Raw genomic sequence first — 22,645 nt, forward strand, 5'->3', positions numbered from 1 at the left:
AGAGCAGCATATCAGAACAGGGAGCTGTGCCCCCTCTAGCATGCCCTCCCCTCCCTCTCCTGTTGCTGATGGGGTGCTGATGGGCTGCTTTTCACCTGTGGTTCCTTGCTGGGCAGAGTTCCTTGTTATGCCCTTAAGCAGAACTTGCCCCACCACAATGTTTGAGACATTAACTTTTTCAGTCCCTCACAGGGGGTCCCAGGTTTGGGGTCCCCAGGGTTTGAGGGTCCCAGGTTTGGGGGTTTCCAGGGCTGAGGGATCCCCAGGCTTTGGGGGCTCTGGAATTTGGGGGCTCTAGGGGTCTGGGTGTCTCAATCCTCGGGGAGTGCCTGGGGTTTAGGGGGCCCCGGTGTTTGGGGAGGCTGGGTCGGGGGAGTTGCAGCATTCCCAGAGTTTGGGGCTCCCATGTTTGGGCGTCCTGGACTTGGGGGTTCCTTGGTTGGGGGTCGCTGGGGTTCGGAAGTCCCGGGTTTGGGAGTTCCCAGGCTTGGGGGTCACCACCTTCAGGATCCACAGAAGCAGCACCATCTAGGTGGTTTCTTACTAATCCTGTAACGGAAGAAATACATCGTTCTTCTTTGGTGTGGTGTGCCAGCTTTGTGGAGTTACCCTCCAGCACCCATCTCTGCGCAGACATGAAAGAAGCCAATTTCTCAGCTCTGCGCGTAAGACTGGCTTATTGCGCACCGGGTACCGACCCCCGCTTGTGGGACAACACATCTGCAAGTACGGTACTGACCCAGATACGAAACAGAGGGTGCCAGTTAATCCCAGGTGCCACATACGCTGCACCTTCTTCCATCGCCTCCTCTCCATGAATTGTTTTCCAGTCTCTCCCACCTCCTCCCAGCTCAGATACCTGCACTCTGGCTCAGGGCTGGCGACCCTCGGGGCAGCAGCAGGAGCTGCTCTGACCCTGGTGCTGGGGTTGTCCCTGGGGCTGAGCACTCGGGCCCAGGGCTGGTGAGCTGGGCCATGACAGGGCCCAGGGCTGATGAGGTCTCCCCCAGGCCCGTCCACACTGCGAGACCACCTGCCCCTGCAACTGTAACTGTAACCAACCGCAACTGTAACTGCCCCTGGTCCCCCCCTCGCCCCGGCTGCCCCACCCCGTCTCTCCCCCATTTCTCCTCAGGCCACTGGGCCTCTGCCCCCCCCGGCCCCACCCCAGGTCGGCAGTGACTGACAGGCCAACACCGGCTCCGCTGATTGGCTCAGCCGTGGCCAATGGCACAGCAGGGGCAGCCCGGGCCTCTCCTCACAGAGCTGCCCTGCACCAGCTGCCCCCGCCTCAGCGCAGCTGCGCCTCAGCCAGCCGGGACACTGGGCCTGCGGAGAGACGGCCTTCGAGAGGGGCCATTTCACCTGGAGCTGTTCTCTCAGCAGCGCAAGGTGTGTGCGCAGGTCTGCCCTCCCTCAGAACCTCCCCGGTCTGCTCGTGGGGTCTGGGCCTGCTCAGGGAGGGAGGGAGGGGAGGGAACAGGAGAGGGCAGGAGGGGATCTGCTCTGGATTGGCAAGTCTTTCCCAAAATGCGGGTCGGTCTGTGCTCCAGCCACAGCCCCGGGCAGGAGGAGCTGCATGACGGGAGCCGCTGGCCTCGGCCAGGCCTGCACCTGGCAGGAGACAGGGCTCTGGGCCCGGTCACACTGCCCACGTTGAGCCCAGCACCCAGGGCCTTCGTCAGGCCTCACCTTCCCCTGGGGCTGAGGAGGAGAGACACCCTGTCCTGGCGTGGCGCGGGGCATCCTCCTGCGGCCAGAAGGAAGGACAGAGCCCTGTCACTCTCCCCACAGGGGCTGACCACCGTCCTTCCCTTCTGTCCCTGGGGCTCCCCAGTGCTGGCAAGGCCCTGCGGGGCTTCAGGGCCAAGCAAACGCTGGGGCCCCGAGGGCTCCTGGGGCAGCTTTGGGCATCTCTGAAGCTGAGGCGTGGCTGCCCCTTTGCTTCTGCAGATGCAGTTATCTGCTACCCGCTTCATGATCCGAACCGTTCCTTCGTCGTGGCACGTGGACTGGACAGATGCCACGTCCCTGTCAGTCTGGGAGGACTTCAGGGAAACAAGGAAGTTGCAGCATGCACCCAGGTAGGAGGACAGTGGAAAGGAGCCCTGACAAGGTTTTTCTGCTGTTTCAGAGCTGAACTCAGACGTTTGTGTGCATCCCAGCACCAAAGTCTGCTTTTTTTCCCTCCAAGCTGCACAGCTTTTTGCCAGCAAAAGCGAGTCGGCCCGAGCTGGTCTGTGGGGTAACTTGGCTCCTTCCATTTTGCGTTGCATGCCTACACTTTTCCTTTTTTCCACCAATGTCTTCCTTTCAACCCCCTTCCCCCCAAGTTCCATCCTCTTTCAAAGGTGATTCTGATTTCAGTTTCTAGACAGATCACGGAGCAGGTAGACACAGGATGTAAGCATGGACTGGTCTCTACCTTCGGAGCTGTAGGCTGAGCTGGTTTACCTTTACAGGCTAGATAGATAGGGGCTACGGGCAGAGTTTCTGTTTTGCTCATTAGTACTCCTTTTGGGGCCCTGTGACAGTAAGTTTGTCTGCCGGCAGATCCGCAGCAGTTAAAACTGACACTGAAAGAGTTTCAAGGACGGATGCTGTTCTGTGTGTTTCATTTTGGGTACCCATTTCATTGAGCTAGAATTATTCCTTTGCAGTTAGGTGACGGCGATCTTCTTGCACTGGTCTTTTCTTTCTGGAGCGCATCCTGATGTCCTTTGTCATCCAGAGCTTTCCCCTCTGCTGCCAAGAAGAGCGATGGTCGTGATGAGGACTAAATCCTGTGAGTAACGATTTCTTCAAGTCTGATTATGAAGGTGCCAAGCCTCGTTTTGGGGGTCCAAAGGCTTCACTTCAGGCCCAAAGCCTCATGTTTAGCTTCCAACGCCTCTTTCTTAGGGACGAAATCCTCCTTGTCATGGGCCATAGGCTCGTTTTCAGGATTCGGCCTGCAATTTTGAGGGCCCAAAGCCTCATGTTGAGCATCCAGAGACCCATTTTTAGGGTGCAAAGCCTTAGGTGTTGGTACCAAAGCATCATGTGAGGGCCCCAAACCTAATTTCAGGGTTCAGAGCCTCATTTTCATTTGTAAAGCACCATTTCTAGGGCCCAAAGCCCCATTCTTAAGGCCTTGACCCTCCTTCAGAGAGTCGAAACCCGCCTTTCACAGCTCTAAGCCTCAAATGTTGTGCCCAAAGGCCTGTATTTGGCATCAGAGCTTCCTTTCGGGGGGCCATAGAGGAACCAATAGGTTCACCTTGTTGTCAGGGTCCAAAGCGTATTCGTAGCATCTCCCCCATTCTTTGCAGTGACAAAGGCTGCTTCTGAGGGCTTAAATCCTCATTTGGAGGGTCCAAACCTGTCTTTCATTACCCATGGCCTTTTTTGAAGAAGCCACAGTTTCATTTTTAGGATCCTGTGGTGGTGTTTATGTCACTGCCGATAGGGCAGGCCCAGGAACCTGGCTTGTGCAGATGCTTGTGATGTCACTTGTGGCCCAGTTCCTCTGCCGGAGAGGGCAGAGGCTGAGCGGCCTCAGGAGAAACAGGCGAGAGATGGGCCGGGGGCAGCTGGGGCAAGGGAGGGAGCAGGGCCAGGACCAGGACCAGGGGTGCTACGTGCACAGGAACAGGTATCTCATTTTTATAGAGCAGCATCATGTTTAGGATCCAGCCAGTTGCTTTGAGGCTCCAAGCTGCATCCTGAGTTTCCAAGCCCTCATTTTTATGCTCCAAACCCCTCTTTTAGGGCCCAAAGCTTCAGGTTTAGAGTCCAAAGCTTCAATTCTAGGGTCGGAAACCTCCTTTTTATGGTCCAAAGCCTCATTTTTAGGGTCCAAGCCTCATTCATCAGTTCCAAGCCCCACTCTTCAGGTGCAAAGACTCTTTTTGAGGGCCCAGAGCATCATTCTGAAGGCCCAAAGTCTGATGTGGAAGGGCCAGAGCCTCCGTTGTAGAGGCCCAAGCCTTATTTACAGTGTGCAAAGGCTCATTTTCAGGCCCCAACCCCCAGTTTTTAGCTTCCAAAGTCTCCTTTTTAGGATCCAGTCTGCAATCCGGAGGGTTCAAATGCTCATTTGGAGGGCCCAAAGCCTCATTTTAGGGGCCAAGCTCCTCGTTTAGGGTACGAAGCCTCATTTGGAGCCTCCAAAGACCCATTCTTAGGGTGCAAGGCCTTAGTTAGGTAGCTGCAAATTCAGCGACGGGTCGCTGCACGAGCCTCCCTTCGGCACTGTCCTCCAAGAAGTGGGGCGGCGCTGGCTGCCTCCGAGTCATTGGCTCAGCGTCAAGGAGGGAGACTGGGTCACGGCGGCAGCTGCTCGGCAGGCGATGACATACAGACGGTGTCGCTGTTAGCTGATTGTGTTGCTTGAGGACAGATGATGGGTAAGCAAGTGATAACCTACGGAGGAGGTCACTGCCAGATGATTGTGAGCACCGCCATGAGGGCAGAGGGCCAGTCCCGCACAGAGGCCCCGGGCTCACTGTGCAACTCGCACTGTGTGGTGAGGTCCTCGTCCTCCCAGCTGGGCACGGCCATCTTCTCCTGAGGTACCCCGTGTGCCACAGGGCGCTGATGATGGCTTCTGCCTGGGAGAGGAACCGTTCGTTACCACTCACAGCTGGAGAAAGCAGCAGCTTTTCTCCCCAGTCTCATTGCTGAGGACTACCTCAAGATTATCAGTCCCGTTCAGGCTGTCCAAGGAGTGCTGCTCTTTGCGGATATTTCAGGTGGGGTGAGCAGGGAGGAGCAACCACGGACACGAGCCTTTTTGGGACACGCTAGGCCCTTTGGAGCCCTGCCCCGGCTCCTCAGACAGAGTGGCCACCTTGTCACTGCTGAGGTGTTCTGCTGGGATGCCCAAAGAGAGGGGGACGGGTTATGTTGGGCGGTCAACCACTGCCACCACCAGCACTGAGCCAGCGCGTGGGAAGGTGTGACCTACAGGTTCTCGGGCCGGGCAGCATGGAACTGGCTGCCAGGTCCTTTGTCCCACGTGGGCATTTCCTGACTTCTGGGTGTCCCTGTTACAGGTTTCACTGCTTTGACAGAGAAGTTCATCCAGAGGGCCGGCCCAGACAGAGGCACTGATGAGCTGGCGCAAACCCTCAATTCCTGCCTGTGTGACATTTTGGAGGGTAAGAGCCGTGCTGCGGGACTGTCTGCCATCGGGCCGTGAGGCTGCTCATGGAGGGTGGGGGTAGACATGCTGGGCAGCCTGGTCCTGCCTCCTTGCAAGGGCTGGGGCTTTCTGTGGCCTGCAGGAACAGCAAGAGCAGCCAGGGTCTCCCGGTGAGTCAAGACGGGCGCAGGTCCTTTCTGCTCCCCCCCTGTGGCTGAGGAGGCACCCGCTTTCTCAGCAGCTTCCTCTGTGCTTCTGGCATGAACACCCGGCTCAGTGATGCATTAGTGCCCAGAGCAGGCTGGGGGCATCCAGCAAGTGCCAGCGCACAAGTGACCCGAGGATGCTGGCGCTGATATATGTGTGCCTGTGACACCCTCGCGGGCGCCTTTTCACAGGGGACTTCTTGACCCTTCTAAGCTGACCGTGAGCACATTGGTGGCCACCTCTTTGGCAGCCCCTGTAGAGCAAAGCAAGAGAGTCCTCAAAGACGATGAAGGGTCTGGAGCATCTCTCCTATGAGGAAAGGCTGAGAGAGCTGGGACTGTTTAGCCTAGAGAAGAGGAGGCTTGGGGGGTGATCTTAGTAATGTGTCTAAAACCTGAAGGGAGGGTGCAACGAGGACAGAGCCAGGCTCTTTCCAGTGCTGCCCAGTGTCAGGAGCAGAGGCCACGCCCCAGGCATGTACTGAAACCCAGGATGTTCCCTCTGTACGTCAAGAAAGGCTTTTTGACTGTGAGGGTGGCCGAGCGCTGGCACAGGTTGCCCAGGCAGCTTGTGGAGTCTCCCTCCTTAGAGCTATTAAAAAATGATCTAGCCACCGTCTTGGGCAGCTGGCTCTGTGCAGCCCTGCTTGAGCAGCAGGGTTGGACCAGATGGACCCCAGAGGTCCCTTCCAGCCTCCACCTTTCTGAGATCTGGTGGCAGCTCGCAGGCCTGCCTCCGTGCCTGCTGTGCACGTAGCAGGGCTGTGGCCCCTGTGAGCCCGGGAGGCAGGCCAGAGTGGTGCTTTCCTGGGCTGTGCCCCACGGTGCACCCTCACCTGGGTGCTCCTCTCGGGGCGGAGGGGCTTGCTCTGTGGCTTCTGGAAGAAGGTGTCCACATGACTCTTCCTTTCCTTCTCTCTGTCCGCAGAGGTGCTGACTTTTGGAGGAGACATCTTTAAGTTTGCTGGTATGTACTTAGGACGACGATGCCCACGTGTGCTGACCTGCAGCATTTACCTGTTGTGGCGGCCATTTGCTGTGCTCTGCTTCTCAAGAGGCTCTGTGTAGCACCTTGAGGCGGCGTCCTGGCCACTCACGCAGCCCCCGTGCAGTGCCCTTTCTCCAGGCTTCTCTTTCTCCCGGGGCCTGCCTGCCTCCGGTTTGGCTTTGGCAAGGGCTGTTGTCTCCCTCATTCTGCCCCTGCTGGTAGGACCCTGGGCTGGGGGTGGGGGGACAAGGAAGCACTGAGAGGAGGAGACCCCCGAGAAAGCGCAGCCAAAGGTGTGTGTCGGGGTGGTGGTGAGGGGCGGGGAGGCCCTGGTGATGGCGGAGCTCGGGCTGCCAGGCTGCGAGGGCAGGACGAGGCCCTGGTGTGCTGCAGCTGCAGAGGAGCGCTCGGGGCAGGGGGTGCCAGCGCTGCCGGCTGTCGGCTGCTGTGGCTGGCCCGGGAGAGGAGAGGTGTGCCGGTGCCCAGGGTTTGGCCCTCCAGGACGATGCCCTCCCACAGGCCCATCTTCCTCAGCGCGTCGGCCGGTTTCTGCTGTCCCTGCCACTGAGCGCAGGTCGGGGAGAGTCAGGTCTCAGCAGAGCCTTTCCCTTTCCCTCACTTTCCCCAGGGGATGCTGTGCTGGTGCTGTGGAGAGCACCACCCCGGGAGCTGGCTAAGACCATCAGCCTGGTGCTGCAGTGTAGCCGGCAGATCCAGAGGAAGTATGGGAAGCGTGACACGCACGTGGGTCAGAAGATCCAGCTGAAGATAGGTACGGGCGCCGTGGCACGGGGTGCTTCTCGCTGGCAGGGAATGGGGGGATCCGTCCTGGGGCTAGTGCCAAAGGAAAGCATCTCCTGCGAGCATTTAAGGGGCCAGCTGTAGTCTGGGCGGGGATGGGAGACCAGGCCTGCTGGGTTTGCGTGCATTTGCAGATGCAGAGGAAGCTTAAAGGCAAAGCGGGCGTCAGATCAAGTATTAGGGTCCTCAAATGTCTGATTTAGCACAAATGTCTGTGGGAGGTAGTTATCTTTCCATTTTTTCGGGGGGGAGGGGGCAGCTTTGCATCCTTTGCCCTGCTGGATTCTCCCCTGCCTCTCACAAAGAGCAAAGGGGAGCTGCTTTGCACATGGCTCTGGGAAGGGCTTTGGCAGGCTGTCATGGGTGTTGTCAAGCAGACAGCTACAACCTGCCTGCACGTTAGCAGAGCAGGCAGTGATCAAGCCCGCCTGGTTTGCTGGGCTTCTGGGCAGGCTGCTGGGCTTCTGGGCAGGCAGCTGGCTAAGACACCCGGCACTCTCAACACACTGTCTGTTTCTAGACACCCGTTTCAGGGACCTGTGTCAGTATGCCCCTGAGTAGGATGGAGGATGCCCTCCCTTTCCATAACGCCAGTCTCCCCACTGGGCTTCAGATTAGGTTCTGAACAGCTGAGATGCTGGGGGCTGTAGAGCTCAAAATCTTCCCTGTGTCAGTGCTGCTTCTCCCTCTCTTTCTCACCAGGGATCTCTGCAGGGCCCGTGGACCTCCTGGTAGTCGGAGACAGGAGGCGGCAGTACTTCTTGATCTGTGGCGAGGCCCTGGATGAAGTTTGTGAGGCGGAAGAGCTTGCGAATGCAGGTGAAGTAATCCTCTCAGCCACCTCCTGGGAGCTCTGTGAGCAGCACCGGCTCAGGACCAGGCGCCTTGCAGGCAAAAGAGCTGTGAAGGTAGGTGGGTGGCATGGCCTGTAGAGCCATTTTGAGGACCCAGACCTGGACATGAAGGAGGGAGGTGTCAGAAGGCTGAGGAGCTGGATGTGGAGAGAGTTGGAGCTGTGGAAGTGGGTGGGCAGCTGAAGCTCTTGTCCTTCCCTCTCAGGGGTAACAGTGGTCTGGGCTTGCTTGGTTTGAGGGGTCGGGAGGCACTGGGAGGGTTTTGGCCCCACCAGCCATGTCCTCTGTGGGTCATGGCGCTGTTGCTGACAGCTGGGGGATGCTTGGGTGATGCCTGCCCAGCTCCGGTGCTTCTGAGGAAGCACTGCTGTCCCATCCAGCCAGGTGGGCTTGTTCTCCCCTTTTCTGGGCAGTGACGGTGGAGGGCAGGCTTTGTCCCCTGGGACTCCTGGGGAGGCCAGTGGCAGTGCCTTCACGCCGTGTGTCTCCAGGTTACAGGCATGGATCCGATGTCTTGGTCAGAACGCCAAGACGCTTTACGCAAGCTTGTACGACACCCAAGGAGCCAGCGCTTGGAAGGGGAAGGTGAGTGCCAACTTCACCTTGTTCGCGGCTTGCCTGGAAAGCTGGGGCCTGGCTGCTTCAGGGGCCAGAGAGGAACCACCTGCGCCCTCTTCCTCCTTTCGGCTGGCACTCGTGCTTTTGGCCCTCGCGTGCATCAGCTGGGGCGGTGGCTGCTGCTGCCTTCTCCCTCCAGGGGACAGCACTGCCGTGAGCATCTGGAGGTGGCAACATGAGCAAAGGCAGAAGACTCTTTCTCCCCCGTTTCCCGTGCCAGCCCCTGCTTTCCAACACCTCGTAGTCCTGTCCTCCCAGCGACCACCTGCTTTTTCTCTCCTCAGGTGCCATGAGACCTGCTCTTCTCCTGCCCGGTGGCGCTAATGCGTACGACGTGCTTAGCAAGTACATGTCAGGAGCTGCTCTCGGGAAGGTACGTCCAGGCCACCACTGCTGGGGACTGCATTTTTGGAGGGCAGAGGAAGTGGTGCATTGCAGAGATGGAGTTCTCACGAGAACAGACAAAGAGAAGGAAACGCACCCTGAGAAGACAGCGCGGGGAAACTGAGCCAGGGGGCACTGGTGCCGCACCATTGCGTGTGTTGTCCTCAGAGAGATACGGGTGGTGGGCGGCAGACTTCTGTCTGCCTGTCTTTTCTGGGGGTATGGTTCTGGATGCGCCGGGGTGGTGGTGGTGGGATAAAGGGGAGGTTGCACTGAAGTCCCCAGAGCATCCCTGCGGGTCGCCCCTCGTGTCCACACCCGTCCCAGGATGGGGTGGTACCGGAGCACCTTTCTCTCCTTTGTCATTTGCGTTAATGATTCGGTATCTGCCTGCCACAGGCTGGGCAGCCTGCCCGCCATGTGCACTGAGAGAAGGATTCAGCCCTTCCTCGGGGAGTACCTGCTATTGCCAGTATGCCTGCTCTCCCTCGGTGTCTGGTATGGGCAGTAAGCCCCCGGGAGAGCAGGCTGGTGAAGCCATCCTGCTCTTGTCTTCCAGCTTGATGACAGAGTGCCGCTGGACCTCTTCTCTGAGCTACGGCCGGTCACCAGCCTCTTCGTCCAACTGCAGTTGACTGCAGGAATCAGCACAGTGGACATCCGCACCCTCATCCACGATGCCAGCAGGAAGATGCTAGAAATCCTCTGTCCTCACAAAGGCAAAATCAACAAAATCGTCCTGTTTGATAAGGTGAGTGTGTGGGAGCAATCGCTTCCCCCCACCCTGAGGGGGTGGGCGGTGAGGAAGAGGGAGAGGCTCCCTCTTAGGCATTGTAGCAAGATGTGCTGCATCCGTCCTTGGCAGGGCTGCATGTTCCTCTGCGTGTTTGGCCTCAGTGGAGAAAAGCTGCCCTACGAGAGCATTCACGCCTTGCAGAGTGCTATTCAGATCTTCAATTCCTGCTCCACGATGCTCATGGAAGTAGAGTGAGTGTGTGGTGGGGGTGCGTGCTGCTTGGGATGGCGCAAGGGGGCTTCCCAGAAAGAGACGTGTCTTCTAGCTTGCTCTGCCTTGTCCCTGGCAGGAAGGAGGCAGTGCCCTGAGAGGTGGCAGGCAAGCCCCGGACTTAGCCCTCGGCAGCCAGGCGGAGTCCCGCCAAGCACACCCTGCTAGCCACCGTGCTGGAACGAACCCTTGCAAGGGCAAGAGGCTCCTTGGTGCCAGAGGCAGGCCCTTCTGGGCGACTGGCCCATGAACAGGGATGGGGTCCAGCCACCTGATCTCAGGTTGCTGCCATCGCAGGCAGTGACATCGCGGGTGCCTTCTTCCCTCCCTCTTTGCTCATGAGAGGGCTGTGGCCTTCTGCAGGTTGCAGCTCAGGGAAAGTGGCCTCAGGGGAAGTGTCCAAAACATCCCACATGCGCTCTACCCCTGTCCTTTGTCCCTTGCAACGTGGGTATGTTGCGCCCCTGAGCTCTCCACGTCCCCAGGACCCGCGCTGGCAGGACAGGATGGCAGGTGGCCCAGGCTAGCGCCGAGGGGAGATGCGGGAAGGGATGAATCTGGGCGGGCAGGACTGCGCCTGGGGCGCTGCTGAAGCTGCACTGTTTCCCTGTGTGCCAGGGCAGTGTCTGTTGCAGTTACCAGTGGGATGGTGTTCTGCGGAGTCACCGGCCACCCTCTGAGGCATGAATACACAGGTAGGAGGCGTGTGTCTGAGGCGCGGGAGGCTGGCGTGGGCCTGCTTAAGCATAGCACTCTGGAAGAGGAAGGCGGGCTGGGAGAGGGCTTTCCCAGCAGCCGGTCAGGAGCGGCCCGGGCAGTGCGGGTCCTGGCCCGTGGCAGGAGAACGGGCTCTGTGGCCGTTTGTTCCCCTGGGTTCTGCTGATCCCGCTGTGGGGTTGGCCTGTGCTGGAGGTGAGGCAGCCGTTGGCCTGGAAGGGCGCCACGGGGCTGGTCGCACGGGTACGTCAACGCACGCTCTCGCACGCTCTCTCTCTCTCTGGCAGTCGTTGGCCAGAAGGTGAATTTGGCAGCCCGGATGATGGTGCACTACCCTGGGCTGGTGTCCTGTGATGCAGTGACCTACGCCTCCTCTCGGCTGCCCCCTTACTACTTCAAGGAGCTGCCGGAGAAAAAGATGAAAGGCCTCAGTCATCCTGGCACTCTCTATCAATATGTGGGGATCACCAAGAAGAGGTGAGTGACCTCCGAGAGGGCTGGACGAGGGGATTGTGTCATCAAGGGTGCAGCCTTGGCCAGCAAAGAGGAATTAGGCAGAGAGAGACCAAGCTGGTCTCCCTTGCCTGTGGCTGAGACGGTCAGAAGCCCTGGTGCGGGAGGCTTTTTGCCTCTCTCCCCTGCTGTCTCCTGCTGCTAAGAGAGCGGGAGTGAAGCCCCAGGGATGGGGAAGGTTAGTCTGTCTTGGCAGACACAACCTGGCCTTGCAGGCTCTGTCCAAATGGCTTTCAGCTGTGCTTGCTCCACCACATGCCCTGGTAATGCTGACCCAAGGAGGTTTTTGGGACAAGCCGCTTCCGAGCAGGAAGCTTTGGGCCAGCCTGGTTCCCATGGGGAAATGTGGACCGTGGGGACACCCTTCCTCATGTCGTCCTGCTGAAACCTCAGCTTTTCCTCTGGGCCAGGATTTGACCTTCGCTTTGGATGACGGTTTGAACGTTAACATTGCCATCTCTTGGAAACTCCAGGAGGAGTTGAGCCAAAGGTGCTAGGTGCTTGGCATCCCAGCCCGTTCAGTGACACAAGTCCTCCTTTCCAAGACACTTGTTTCTCTTGGCCAGCGTGTGCTAGCCAACAGCACACCCTGGCTCCTTTCACGTGTCTGCAGCGTCTCTTGGTTTGGCCTCTGGTGGTGGCCTCTGGATACGTTCTGCTGTTCTGCCATGGCCGTTGGGCTTCTTTATGCTTGAAGCTGTCCTAGCGTGCAGCTTGAACTTTGGGTGGGGGTGCATACAGGGGAAAACATGCTGCCCGAAAGACAAGCAGGTGCACGAGGAGCACATCCTGCCCCTCCATGCCAGGCTGCTTCTCTGTGTCCCCTGGCTTCTCACCAGCTAATTGACTGGTGTTTTCTTTTCCCCTGCTTCTAGCATATTTGGCATGGGTCTTGCCAAGAAGAGGTCAGAGTACGCCCCCTTACTGGGTAGGTGGAGAATGCCTTGCTCTTCTGAAGCCCAGTTTCTTCCCCTTGGTAACTTTTAGCGCCACGCTGGGGCGGGAGAAGCTTTTGCCAGGGATGGTGTTGCTGCAGAGGCCCTAAGGAAGTGCGGCCTCTCTCGGCCCCTACTTGGTTGACCTCTTTGGGGTGGAAAGCAGGGTGAGGCGCCTGGTGCTGCCTTGCCCTGCTCCAGACCTGGTACGAAGGTACCTTTCAGCTAGGGAGCTGCTCACGCCTGGGGGCTAAACTGATCCCGGTCTTTGGGATCAGGAAAGCGATTGCCTTCTGCCAGTCTGACGGAGAGTTCCGGTGGTGGGTTCTCCCCCTTGTACTCCTCAGAGATCCTTTCTTGGCAGCATCTGGGCGTAGACATGGCAATGTCAGGACCCACGGGGTGCCTTTAATCCCTCGGTGTCTTGCTGGAGGTTTTGGGCCCTGTTACAGGTTAACCCCGGGAGGCAGCTCAGCCCCACAGAGCCACTCGCTCCCCCCAGCGGGATGGGGAAGAGAATCGCACAGCTTAATAGGTAGAGCAAAAGCTGCGCAAGCATGCAAGGCCAAATCAGGCATTCGTTCCCTGCTTCCCATGGGCAGGCAGGTGTCTAGCCATTTCCAGGAAAGCGGGGCTGCATCGTGCGTAACGGTGACTTGGGAAGACAAACGCCGTAACTCCAAACGTCCCCCCTTCCTCCCTCTTTCCCCCAGCTCTTCTTGCCAAGCACCGCATCATATGGTACGGAATAGGCCTTTGGGCAGTTGGGGTCAGCTGTCGTGGCTGTCGTGCCCCCTCCCAGCTTCTTGCGTGCCCCCAGCCTGCTCGCTGGCGGGGCGGCGTCAGAAATGGTAAAGGCCTTGACGCTGTGCAAGCGCTCTTCAGCAATAACCAAAACATCGTTGTGTTATCAACGCCCATGTCTGGTCACAAATCCAAACCATAGCACCATAGGAGCTATCACTGAAGAAAATTCACTCTAGCCCAGCCAAAAGACACTGAAGATGCTGCCTCAGCTCCCAGGAAGTGCCCTGTGGCTCATGCTACAGCGAGGAGATGCTGCAGCGACTCGCATCATCTCTTCCAGTCTTGTGCTGGATCGCTGCGGGGAGTTGCACGGGGCCGGCTGAACCTCTGTGTCTGTGGGAGGGCAGAGGGTGGCGGGACGGGGAAGAAGGCATGGAAGCTGCACTGTGGGGCAGGCGGGCCGGCTGCCGCTCTGGGGAAGGCAGAGGTAAAAAAGCTGGGATGAGTGGGCAGGAAGGAGGCCTGGCTGTAGGCAGGCTGGTGGAAGTGGTGGCAGGACAGGGAACTGCGGTGGAGGGTGCCAGCCAAAGTGGCATCTCTCTGCTTTTCAGCACGCCCAGCAGCTGGTTTTCTTGTTTGTCTTCACAGGTCGGGAGAAGGAGATTGACCGCTTTGGCAGCTGCTTGAAAGCCTATGAGGACTTAGGACAAAGCCACATCCTGGCGTTTGAGGGCACGATGGGCTCCGGAAAGAGCCACTTACTTACCGAACTGGCCTATTTAGGCCAGGCTGCTGGCCACAGGTACAGGTTTTTGACCTCTAGCTTTGGGATGCTGCCCCTGCCCATCACCTGGCAGCCATAGAACAGTCCGTCCCCTCTGCTGGTGCGCCTGGTCCTTGGACTGCAGCCTCCCGAGAAGGCCTCCTGGAGACTCTCCCTAGGAGCACCTGCATGCTCTGCTCCCGCCTCTACACCTCTGGGGAGTTGGAGGTGGCTTCTTGAGCCGTGGCCTTTCCTCCTTCACCTCTGGGCCAGGCACAGATAGAAGGAAAGAGCCCGAGCCCAATGCTTTTCATCTGACTCGAGATGCAACAGACAGCAGGGTGGCCTGTCTCAGAAGCCCTGCTTGCCCTCTGCTCCTTCCCAGAAGGAGCACTGGGGCAGAAAAGCCTTCCTGTGGTCTGGGAGTCAGGCTGCTAAGGTCTGGAGCCCAAAGGCAAACCCACCACTTGCTCCATCCTTGCCCCTTAGCCCCGTGAGTTCCTCTGCAGGGGGGACGTAGCGAGACCTGGGCCGGTGCTGTGGAGACACAAGAGTCTGGAGCCGGCTCTCCCAGTGGCTTGGCAGCAATTGCCCCTCTGTGCCCTTTCTCGTATGAGGAGTGAAAAGCTTGGCCTCCTCTGGGAAGCACTTTGAGACGAGTGGCTGACGAGCACCCCCCCAAGGGCATCTGCACCCCTTTTGTCTTAGAAGGCTTGGGCTGTTGGGGATCTCAGTCCCCTTTGCTTTTGCACGGCAGGGTAGTTGCCATGGAACTGCTAGAGGCCAACGTGAGGCAGTCCTTCTCTGCCATCCGTACGCTGATGGCCAGGGCCCTGGGCCTCCAGGACAGTGAACCGTGCGGTGCCAGGCAGTGCACGCTGCAGACAAAGCTCCGAGGGACAATCGAAGAGAGCAGCTTTTGTCTCCTCAATGACATTTTCCTTGTCGAGGTGAGAGCAAGAGGCGTCTCTGGCCCTGGAGAAGGCCTTCTCATGAGCTTTTCGGGGTCTGATGTTGTGTGGGCGCGCTGCTGGGAGTGCCTGAGCTCGGGGGTGGGAATCGTGGGGGTGGTAGCACAGGTTTCCCATTCCTGGGCCCTGGGGGGCTCCCTTTCTGGGGTGAGTTCATGTCCTGCGCTGCATCTGGCAGTGCCTGGTGCCTTGTTCAGCACCTTGGAAGTGGCACTGGAGAGAGGCTGGTGCTGGGCGAGTGGTCTGCTCCAGCCAGCCCAAGCTTCCTACAGGCAGAGAACCAGCTCTTCAGCCCACCCCCCAGCCCCAGCTCTGCCAGCGACCCTCAGCAGAGGGCCTCTGCTTTGGGCTCCAGGTGCAGCCCCCACTGTGGCTCCTTGCACCTGTGCTGGGGAGAGCTAAGGTGCTGAGGCCAGCAGGGGCAGTTTGCTCTGCGGTCTTGCTTGGTGGGTTCATGTGCCTAGCCCCGGAGCGATGCTTCTGCCTGACTGTGCTTTTCTGGCCAGTTTCCCGTTTCGGACAAGGTTCGCGAGATGCGTGGAATTGAAAGAAAAAAGGAGTTGCACTCGACTTGGGCAAAAGTGCTGGAGAAGGTGAGCCTTTCTCCTTCCTTCCTTCCTTCCTTCCTTCCTTCCTTCCTTCCTTCCTCCTGGGTCAGAGAAGGAAAACAAGCCTGCTGGCTGCAGACTCTGCACCACAGCAGTGTGAGTGCATGGGAGGACCACACGCCCGGGCCATCGCCCTTTGGGGCCTGAGAAACCCCCCACCCCCACGTCCCCCCTCCTCCACGCAGCCCCACAAACACACCCCATAGCTTTCCTCCCGTCGAGTGTACCCTGGACAAGGAGCAATGGCTTCTGCATTCCCTTGCCCAAGCTGCCTCCTTCTGCAGGTCAGGTGGTGTTAGGTGTGACCTTAAAATCTCAAAGAAATTGAGTCAGTAAGCTTCTGAGCAGGGAAGCAGCTGGGGAGAGACTTCAGAGCATCCTCTCAAGAGACAGAGGCTCAGTCTCCTCCCCTGCAAGACACTTGGGATTCCACTGGATTGTCCTCAGAACATCCTGCTTTTTTTCAGTCCATTGGAGGAGAATTTGGCATTTTCGTCATCGACAATGCCCATTTCATCGACCCTGCCTCCTGGAGTATCATGTCACCCGTGCTCCGAAATGTCTCCTACTTCATGGTCATGAGCTTGGCGCCGGGCTACCCAAGGAGAGAGGGCTTTTGCAAAGCTGCAGCAGACAGCACAATGTCCCAGAAAATCACCTATCTTCATCTGGATGAGCTGAAACCTTCAGCTGTGGTGCAGGAGGTCTGCCAGAACCTTAGAGTAGACAGCATCTCCAGGGATCTAGCGAGGTAAGTTTGAGGCAGGGGAGCTCCTCCTGAGGGCTTGAACCTATGCAGACCACGGGCGGGAATCAGCCCCCCCGGAAAGGGAGCGCAGGGCCACTAGAAGCATCACCGACTCTAGCGAGTACTCTAGGAGGTGGGTTGCTTGTTATGCCTTGTCCTGGCAGGCGTGAGCTGAGAGCGGGCCACTGCCGAGACACAGAGCGTGGGAAGTGTCAGCCCTTCGCGGCTGCACAGAGAGGAAGGGAGGAAGAGTCCCGAGCCCAAGTGTGGCTGGGCTGTGAAAAGGCCTTGGTCTAGGTGGCCAGGCTGTGGGGGAGATTCCCTGGGACAGAGGCCTGCCCTGCTGCCAGAGAGGATCTAGGCTCCTGAGGAGGGGAAAGGCAGGGCTCGCTGCTCTGCGCTTTGGCCGTTGGCCGCAATTCTTTTCCCACGGACTTCAGCGAAGGCCGGAGGTTCGGGGGGGCCCAAAAGCCCAAGCCAGCAGAGGACTGTCCCATTCAAAGGCGAGGTGCAGCTGTGACAAAGATGCTGGCTACCCTGTATTGCCCAAGTGACTCGCTGCCCACCTGAACCGTGTTTCACTTTACTCCTCTTGTGGTGGTCACTGCCGCGTCTGCTCCTGTCCAGGTTCCTGATCCAAAGAAGCTCGGGGATCCCGTATTACTGCAAGGAGCTGCTGGGCTGCCTTCTTTGCAACAACATGCTCTTGTTCCGCACCCGGAGGCGGGGTGGAAAAGCAGAAGACAACTGGGAGAGCCTGATCAGTAAGCACCTTTGCTGCTGACTAGCGAGTTGCTGTGGCGCATTCTCCGCAGCACAGTCTTGCCCCATCGTTCCCCCGTTGATCTGGGCAGAGTCAGATCTTGCAGCAGTGCAGAACGTGGTCTGGCGGAGGCGTGGGCTCCTGCGTGCCTTGCTGTTGGGACAGCCAAAGCAGGGGCTGGCGAGTTGTGGTGGCTTGGAGGGGCCTAAATTCTTGGGGGGGTGCGGGGGGGATTGGGGGTCTAAAACACGGGGGAAATGGTTCCAGAGCACATGTGTTTCTGGTGTTTCTTAGGCATTCTAATGGGCACGTAATTTACCCTGGCCCAACGCCAGCTCACTTGAGAACAAACCCCAGCTTGAGGCGAGGGACGGGCCTGGGAAACTTGAATTCAAACCCATAAATCCCCACAAGGGTGTGGTAACGGAAGAAAACGGTGGCAATGCCGCCGAGAGCGCCATGCCAGCCAGAGTGCTGTGGCCTTGGGAGCAGCCGGGGCTGATGCTGCATTTTGCATGATCACTGGCAATTTCCCTGGCTGCGGAGGTAGCCCTGTCGAAGGCAGCAATGCTGCTGCTTTCTGTCGCGGGGCATTCAGTTGCCCCCTAGGCACTCCAGAAGCTTTGACTGAGGGGCTGTTTGGGAAAGCTGGTCTGAAGGCAGAACACCTGCCTGTTCTGGGAGGGCTATGCAAAGAAATGCTTGCAGTGGGAACCTGTTTTGCTGTGCTTAATGACCACGTTCAGCGCGTGCAGGTCTGTGCGCTTGCACTGGACCATGTGAAGTGGGACTTGTCCCATCTCAGGTGAATTTTGAAACGTTTGCAAGCCGCAAGTGACTTTGCAAATTGCCTTAGTCGTGTTCTCTTGCTCCACCCAGCTTCTGCAGTTGAGGCTTCACCCCTCACAGCAACCTCGAGCTCCAGCGCGGGGAACGATGGCACGGTCTGCTTCATCAGACCAGACGTGAACCCGGAGAACACGGTGCTGCCCACCACCTTGAAAGGTGAGGGACCGAGAGCCGCTCTGCCGGCTCGCGGCTGTGCTGGGGCCCCTTCGCGGGGCATTGGCTAGAGGGAGGCTGGGCATTTGTGTGCTGCAGAGTCACCCTCTCAGCTTGGGGGCTCTGCTGGGAAGGTGGCTCCAGTGCAACCAGGAACAGGCCTGGGGTTGCGGGCAGCCATTTACCCCTCCTGGGTGTGAACCAGCTGTGAGCCTGCTGGCTGCTTTCCAGCAGCAGGTAGGAGAGAAAAGGCTATTGGTGCAACACTAGAATGGCTCCCTTTTCTCACAGAAGCAAATCCTTTGCTGGGAAAAGTCTTTGACTTGCCGCTGACTCAGCTGTGATCGCGACTTTGCCCTCGCTATTCTCTTTTTAAGCTCCCCAGCTAATGGCGCTCTCAAGGCACTTAATCCAAACCAGATCCGTTGTTTTTTTCTGTGAATTGGCACGGAAATCCCCCCATACCAGGAGAGCGGGATGGGGGAGCTGTCAACGACTGTCCCTCCTCTCTAGCCATAGCCATTTGTATGAACCTCGAAGAAACGTCATGCTAAAGCATTCCTGCTATTACGTTGTTCTGTCCCATCCCCGCGCGCCCCCCCCCCCAAAAAAAAACCAAAAACCCCAAACAAAAGGCATATTATTTTCTGGCCAAGTTAAGAGAGGCATTGTGGGGAGCTCTGAGTCCACCTCTGCTGTGGGGAAGGTTCTCTGTTTTCTGTGTGCGCTGTTGGGCAAAACCCTACTCCAGATCTGGTAGGGCGCATCATGGACGCATGTACCTGCTGGATCCTGCCCTCCTCACCCCAGGGGGGCGAGCGTCTGTTTGAGCGTCTCGCTCTTCCCCAGGCCTTGTGGCCTGCGATTCCAACAGGTGTGGAGCCATTTTGAAGACGCCTGCCCTGGGTTGCAATTGCCCAGCAGGTGCGGTGCCGAGGAGAAGAGGCCAAAGTCTACCCCATTTCATGTGTTGAGACTTTCCAGCCTCTCCAGCCTCAGCATGGGGAACAGGCAAGAGAGAAAGAGGTGTTGCTTCTTTTTGACAGAGATTGCGCTGGCCCAGCTGGACCGGATAAAGCCACTGAAGCAGACGGTTTTGAAGTTGGCAGCTGTCATCGGGCCAGTGTTTACCACCCAGCTGCTGTCACACATCCTTCCTCATGGCATCAGGCACGAGATGAATTGCTTGTTGGACATGCTGGTGAGCGACAACATCCTTAAGTGGCTGAAAACCACAGAGGTGCCAGAAGATGTCCGAGATCCTACCAAGGGGCCAGGCAGCTCTCGGCAGGCAGAGAGTGGTAAGTGGTAGCAGTGAAGAGGCCAAGGGAGCTCCCAGCTGTGTCCTGGTGGGGCTCGCCGGGGCACGGTGCACTTCCCCCCTCTGCCCCAGTAATGGCTGGGTGGAGCTCAGGCAGGCATGGCGGTTCGGGATGGCTTGTTCAAAGATCTTACAAGTCAATCTCAAAGAACGCTAGCGTTGCGCTGGAGGGAAGCTCCCACCAGCTGTCCCAAGTGCCTCTGCTCCTCTGCCTTCAAGTGCCGCTTGTAGCGCAGGCACGGGAGGGCATGTGCAATCACCGATATCCTCTCCCAGCTGCCTGCGGCATCCGCATCAAAGGTGGCCTCCAAAGTGCCCCAGGGCCTTTGAGAGGCTTTTATTCAGCTTTGATTCCCCTGTGGCGCAGCAGGGGAAGCTCAGGAGGCTGGGGACTGCCTTGCCAGGAGCGGAGAGAAAGCACTGGCCGGGGCTTGCTTCGGCTGGCGGCAACATCCCCAGCTCCTGTCTGGAGCACAGCTGAGCACTGTGTCCCCCGGGCTGTGCTAGCATCAGCAAGGCAAGGCGGGCCCTTTTGCCTCATCCTGCAAGGCTCGGTGTGCAGCAGCGCTGGTTTGCCGCTAAGGATGCTCACCAAGGCATGACTTTCATGCCCCGGCTGGGACGGCCCTGAGCCCTGGCCCCAGCTCAGGCTGATGCAAAGGCCCTTTGCCCTGCAGGTGTGGAGAGACCCTCTCTGAGCAAGAAGACCACGGAGCGGCAGTCTGGCGTGCTGGTCTTCTGTGTCCCACTGCTGCGGGAGGCTGCCTACGAGCTGTGGCCCGAGAGACAGCGGGTCGCCTTGCACCGCAAGTGCGCCGCCTTCCTGGAGCGGCACGCGCACAAATGCAAGAGCTGCAGCCAAGGGGACTTTGTTGCCTTCCACCGCTTCACTGTCACCAGCAGCCAGGAGGGAGGGAGCAGTCAGGGCCCTGCTGAGCAGGGCGACCCTCACAGCTGGGAGGCCTTGGTGCTCGCAGGAGAACAGCTGAAGAGGGATAGGACTCATGCCCCTGAGGGTATGCTGTGCACCATGCTTCACAGCCTGGGCCCTCCAGGACCCCAGGGGGGGCTGTGCTGGGGATGGGGTGGGAGGACATCTGCTAGGGACGAGCCCAGGAGGTGAGGATGGCCACTGCAGACTTTCCGCAGTGTGTCGCGACCCTTGCAAGGATCCTTGCGATCCCCAGCCCGCTGGGAGAGGGAGAGTAGTTCTTCCCCCGCGGTATGTGAGGAGGTGTCTAACCCCCTGTTTTCTTTCCTGATGCTGCAGGTGCTCTGCAGCAGCAGCAGGCTTTCCTGGAGGAGGATTTTGGGTGAGCAGACACGGTTTTGATGATTTTGGAAGGCAGTGAGCTCAGGGTGTCCAGAGGAGACAAAGGAAGCGCCGCCATTTGGCTGCCGGTTGTGACTGCAGCTTAGGGAAGAGGCTTTCTGTGGGGTGGGAGGTGGGAGGAGGTGGCCGTGGAGGTGAGGGAGGGCTTGAGGAAGCCTGTGGTCTCAGAGCGATCATCGCACTACACTGGAGCAGCCCTTGCTTTCCAGTTCCTACAGAGTAGCACTGCAAAATCTGCAGGGGAAAACCTGCCCCGGGGACTCGGGTGGTTTGCCTGTGGGAAGAGGTGACAGAAAGCCCAGCTTGTCTCTTTCTCCCTACCTACAAAGCACCTGTACGGGTCGTACGTGCCCGTGGCCTCGTGCTCTGCTTTGAAAAAGGGCTTTTGATGCCATCTCTGTGGGGAGAAAGAGCAGTACAGGTGATGCCTGTGTATTCTTTGCTCTCTTCTTCTCCTGGGAACCGTCCTCTGACTAGTGTGGCAGGACGGTTTCTGGCAAAGAGGGAACAGACAGCTGAGCTGCCCAGCAAGACCGACAGAAAGCACAGCGGTACATGCTCATGTGAATGCAAAGCCATCGTGGAATCGGTGCTTGTGCCTTTGGCTCGCCACTACGTGGCGATGGGCGATGCTGCCAGAGCCTTCTACTACCTTCTGGAGTCTGCGGCTGCCTACCTGCATGTCTCCAACAGCTACATGGTGAGTTGCCCTGCTTGCCAGCACGCACTGTGCACAGAGGCCTGCCTGCCTGCCTGGCCGCTGCACTCGGGCATGCCTTTGCGGGACCTTGGAAGGGAAATGCTGGGGTCAGACCCTGACTTTTTCCTCTGGTTTGCCTCTTCTGCGGCAAGAGACACAAGGCACTGTGCCCTTAGCACGGGGGGCATTAGCTGGGAGGCAGTCTGAAGGATCACTGGTGCCTGTCTGTGCTCTGAGACAGTGTGACTGTGTTTGGGCGGGCGTCACCAGGGGGAGAAACAGGCCCTCTTAAGACAGATGCCAGAGGCAATGACGAGGGAGGACAAGGCTGGCCATGGGCTCTGCACCCACGCTCACCTGCTCTCTGTGTGCTTGCGCAAAGGCCCTCATGAAGCTGAACGAAGCGGAGGTCCTGAGGAACTCGCTAGAGGAGAAAGCAGATGTGATAGCCTGCTTTGAAGAGGCCACCTTCTTCAGCCTCAAAGGGGAGGTAAGAGACGGGCAGGTCTGGAGGGATCTCCCGGGGGACGGAGCTGGATGCCTCCCGCGGTTGCAGGGGATATCCCTGGCATCTCCAGCCACTTGGAGATTCCTGCAGTCTCCTGGGCAACTAGTCCATATCAGGATGCTTCCCTTTTCCTCTGCAGGTCTGCTGGCATATGGGGCACATGAAGCTGGCAAAGAAAATGCTCAGGGAGGCTTTGAGCCTGCTCGGAAGACAATTCCCCCGGACCTCCATTGGAGCCTTTGTCAAGTCTCAGGTGGAAAAGTTGCCGTGTGCCTCTTCTGTTTCCAGAAGAGTATCCTCCCTTCCGCAGGAGGCCCGGTAAGAAGCAGAACTGAGAAGCCAGGGGAGGAAGAGCCATTTCCCACCTGGTCCCAGGCATCCCGGCCCAACCTGCCTAGGCTTGAGGCCACCCTGAACCTGACACATAGGCCTTAGCAGGACCGAGGCAGTAAGGAGCCACGTGCGGGTAGACCAGGGGACGGCAGAGCCCCACACTCCCTCCCTCCTTGCACCCTGCTTTCCCCCGGCCCTGTCCATTTAGCACTGCACAGCTAGAGCCTCTGGGCCAAGCAGTTTCTCTCGTGTGGCAGGAGGAAGAGGCTAGCCTGGCTGCTGCGGCAGAGCTGCTGTCTTTCCTTACTGGAGCACCTCTTCAGCCTGGAGGGCACTTCCAGTGGACGGACGTTCTCCCGCCTGGCAGCGCGCATGAAGGCCAACACGGACAGGGCAGCGGACTCCTATCGGGCAGCAGACTCCTGCCACAGATAGACTTACGCCCAGAAGGGTGGCAATGAAGTTACCTCATTAAACAGCTCCGTCATTATGACCTTTGGAGTCGGGCCTTTCTTTCTTTCTTTCTGCGGCACGGAATGGTACGCTGTCTTATCGTTTCTGTTGATGGCTACTGCGGCGGCTCCATCAGTGATGGCTACAGCTCTCTCGCAGGCCCTTGTGCAGGCTCCTGATGGAAGACGCTTCTGATTTGAGGTCGCATTAAAACCAGAGGCCTCTAAAACCCGAGCCCTCTCTGTTGT

The 22,645-nt window shown here is 58.4% G+C and overlaps 1 protein-coding gene across 1 annotated transcript; it reads left to right on the forward strand.

Moving 5' to 3' along the window:
• The first annotated feature begins 4,384 nt into the window (after positions 1 to 4,384).
• Positions 4,385 to 22,379, forward strand: LOC126037203 (adenylate cyclase type 10-like). The gene is made up of 24 exons (XM_049797468.1): positions 4,385 to 4,507; positions 4,625 to 4,733; positions 5,037 to 5,141; positions 6,260 to 6,298; positions 6,948 to 7,091; positions 7,823 to 8,028; positions 8,473 to 8,559; positions 9,536 to 9,727; positions 9,842 to 9,963; positions 10,601 to 10,677; positions 10,987 to 11,176; positions 12,088 to 12,140; positions 13,543 to 13,696; positions 14,415 to 14,607; positions 15,135 to 15,221; positions 15,704 to 15,987; positions 16,612 to 16,748; positions 17,636 to 17,752; positions 18,796 to 19,050; positions 19,748 to 20,086; positions 20,889 to 21,103; positions 21,486 to 21,593; positions 21,751 to 21,929; positions 22,202 to 22,379. Exons 1-24 carry the CDS (start codon positions 4,385 to 4,387, stop codon positions 22,377 to 22,379), a joined length of 3,693 nt encoding a protein of 1,230 aa, XP_049653425.1.
• Positions 22,380 to 22,645: the final 266 nt, after the last annotated feature.

This window comes from Accipiter gentilis, unplaced genomic scaffold (genome assembly GCF_929443795.1).
Source record: "Accipiter gentilis unplaced genomic scaffold, bAccGen1.1, whole genome shotgun sequence".
NCBI lineage: Eukaryota > Metazoa > Chordata > Aves > Accipitriformes > Accipitridae > Astur > Astur gentilis.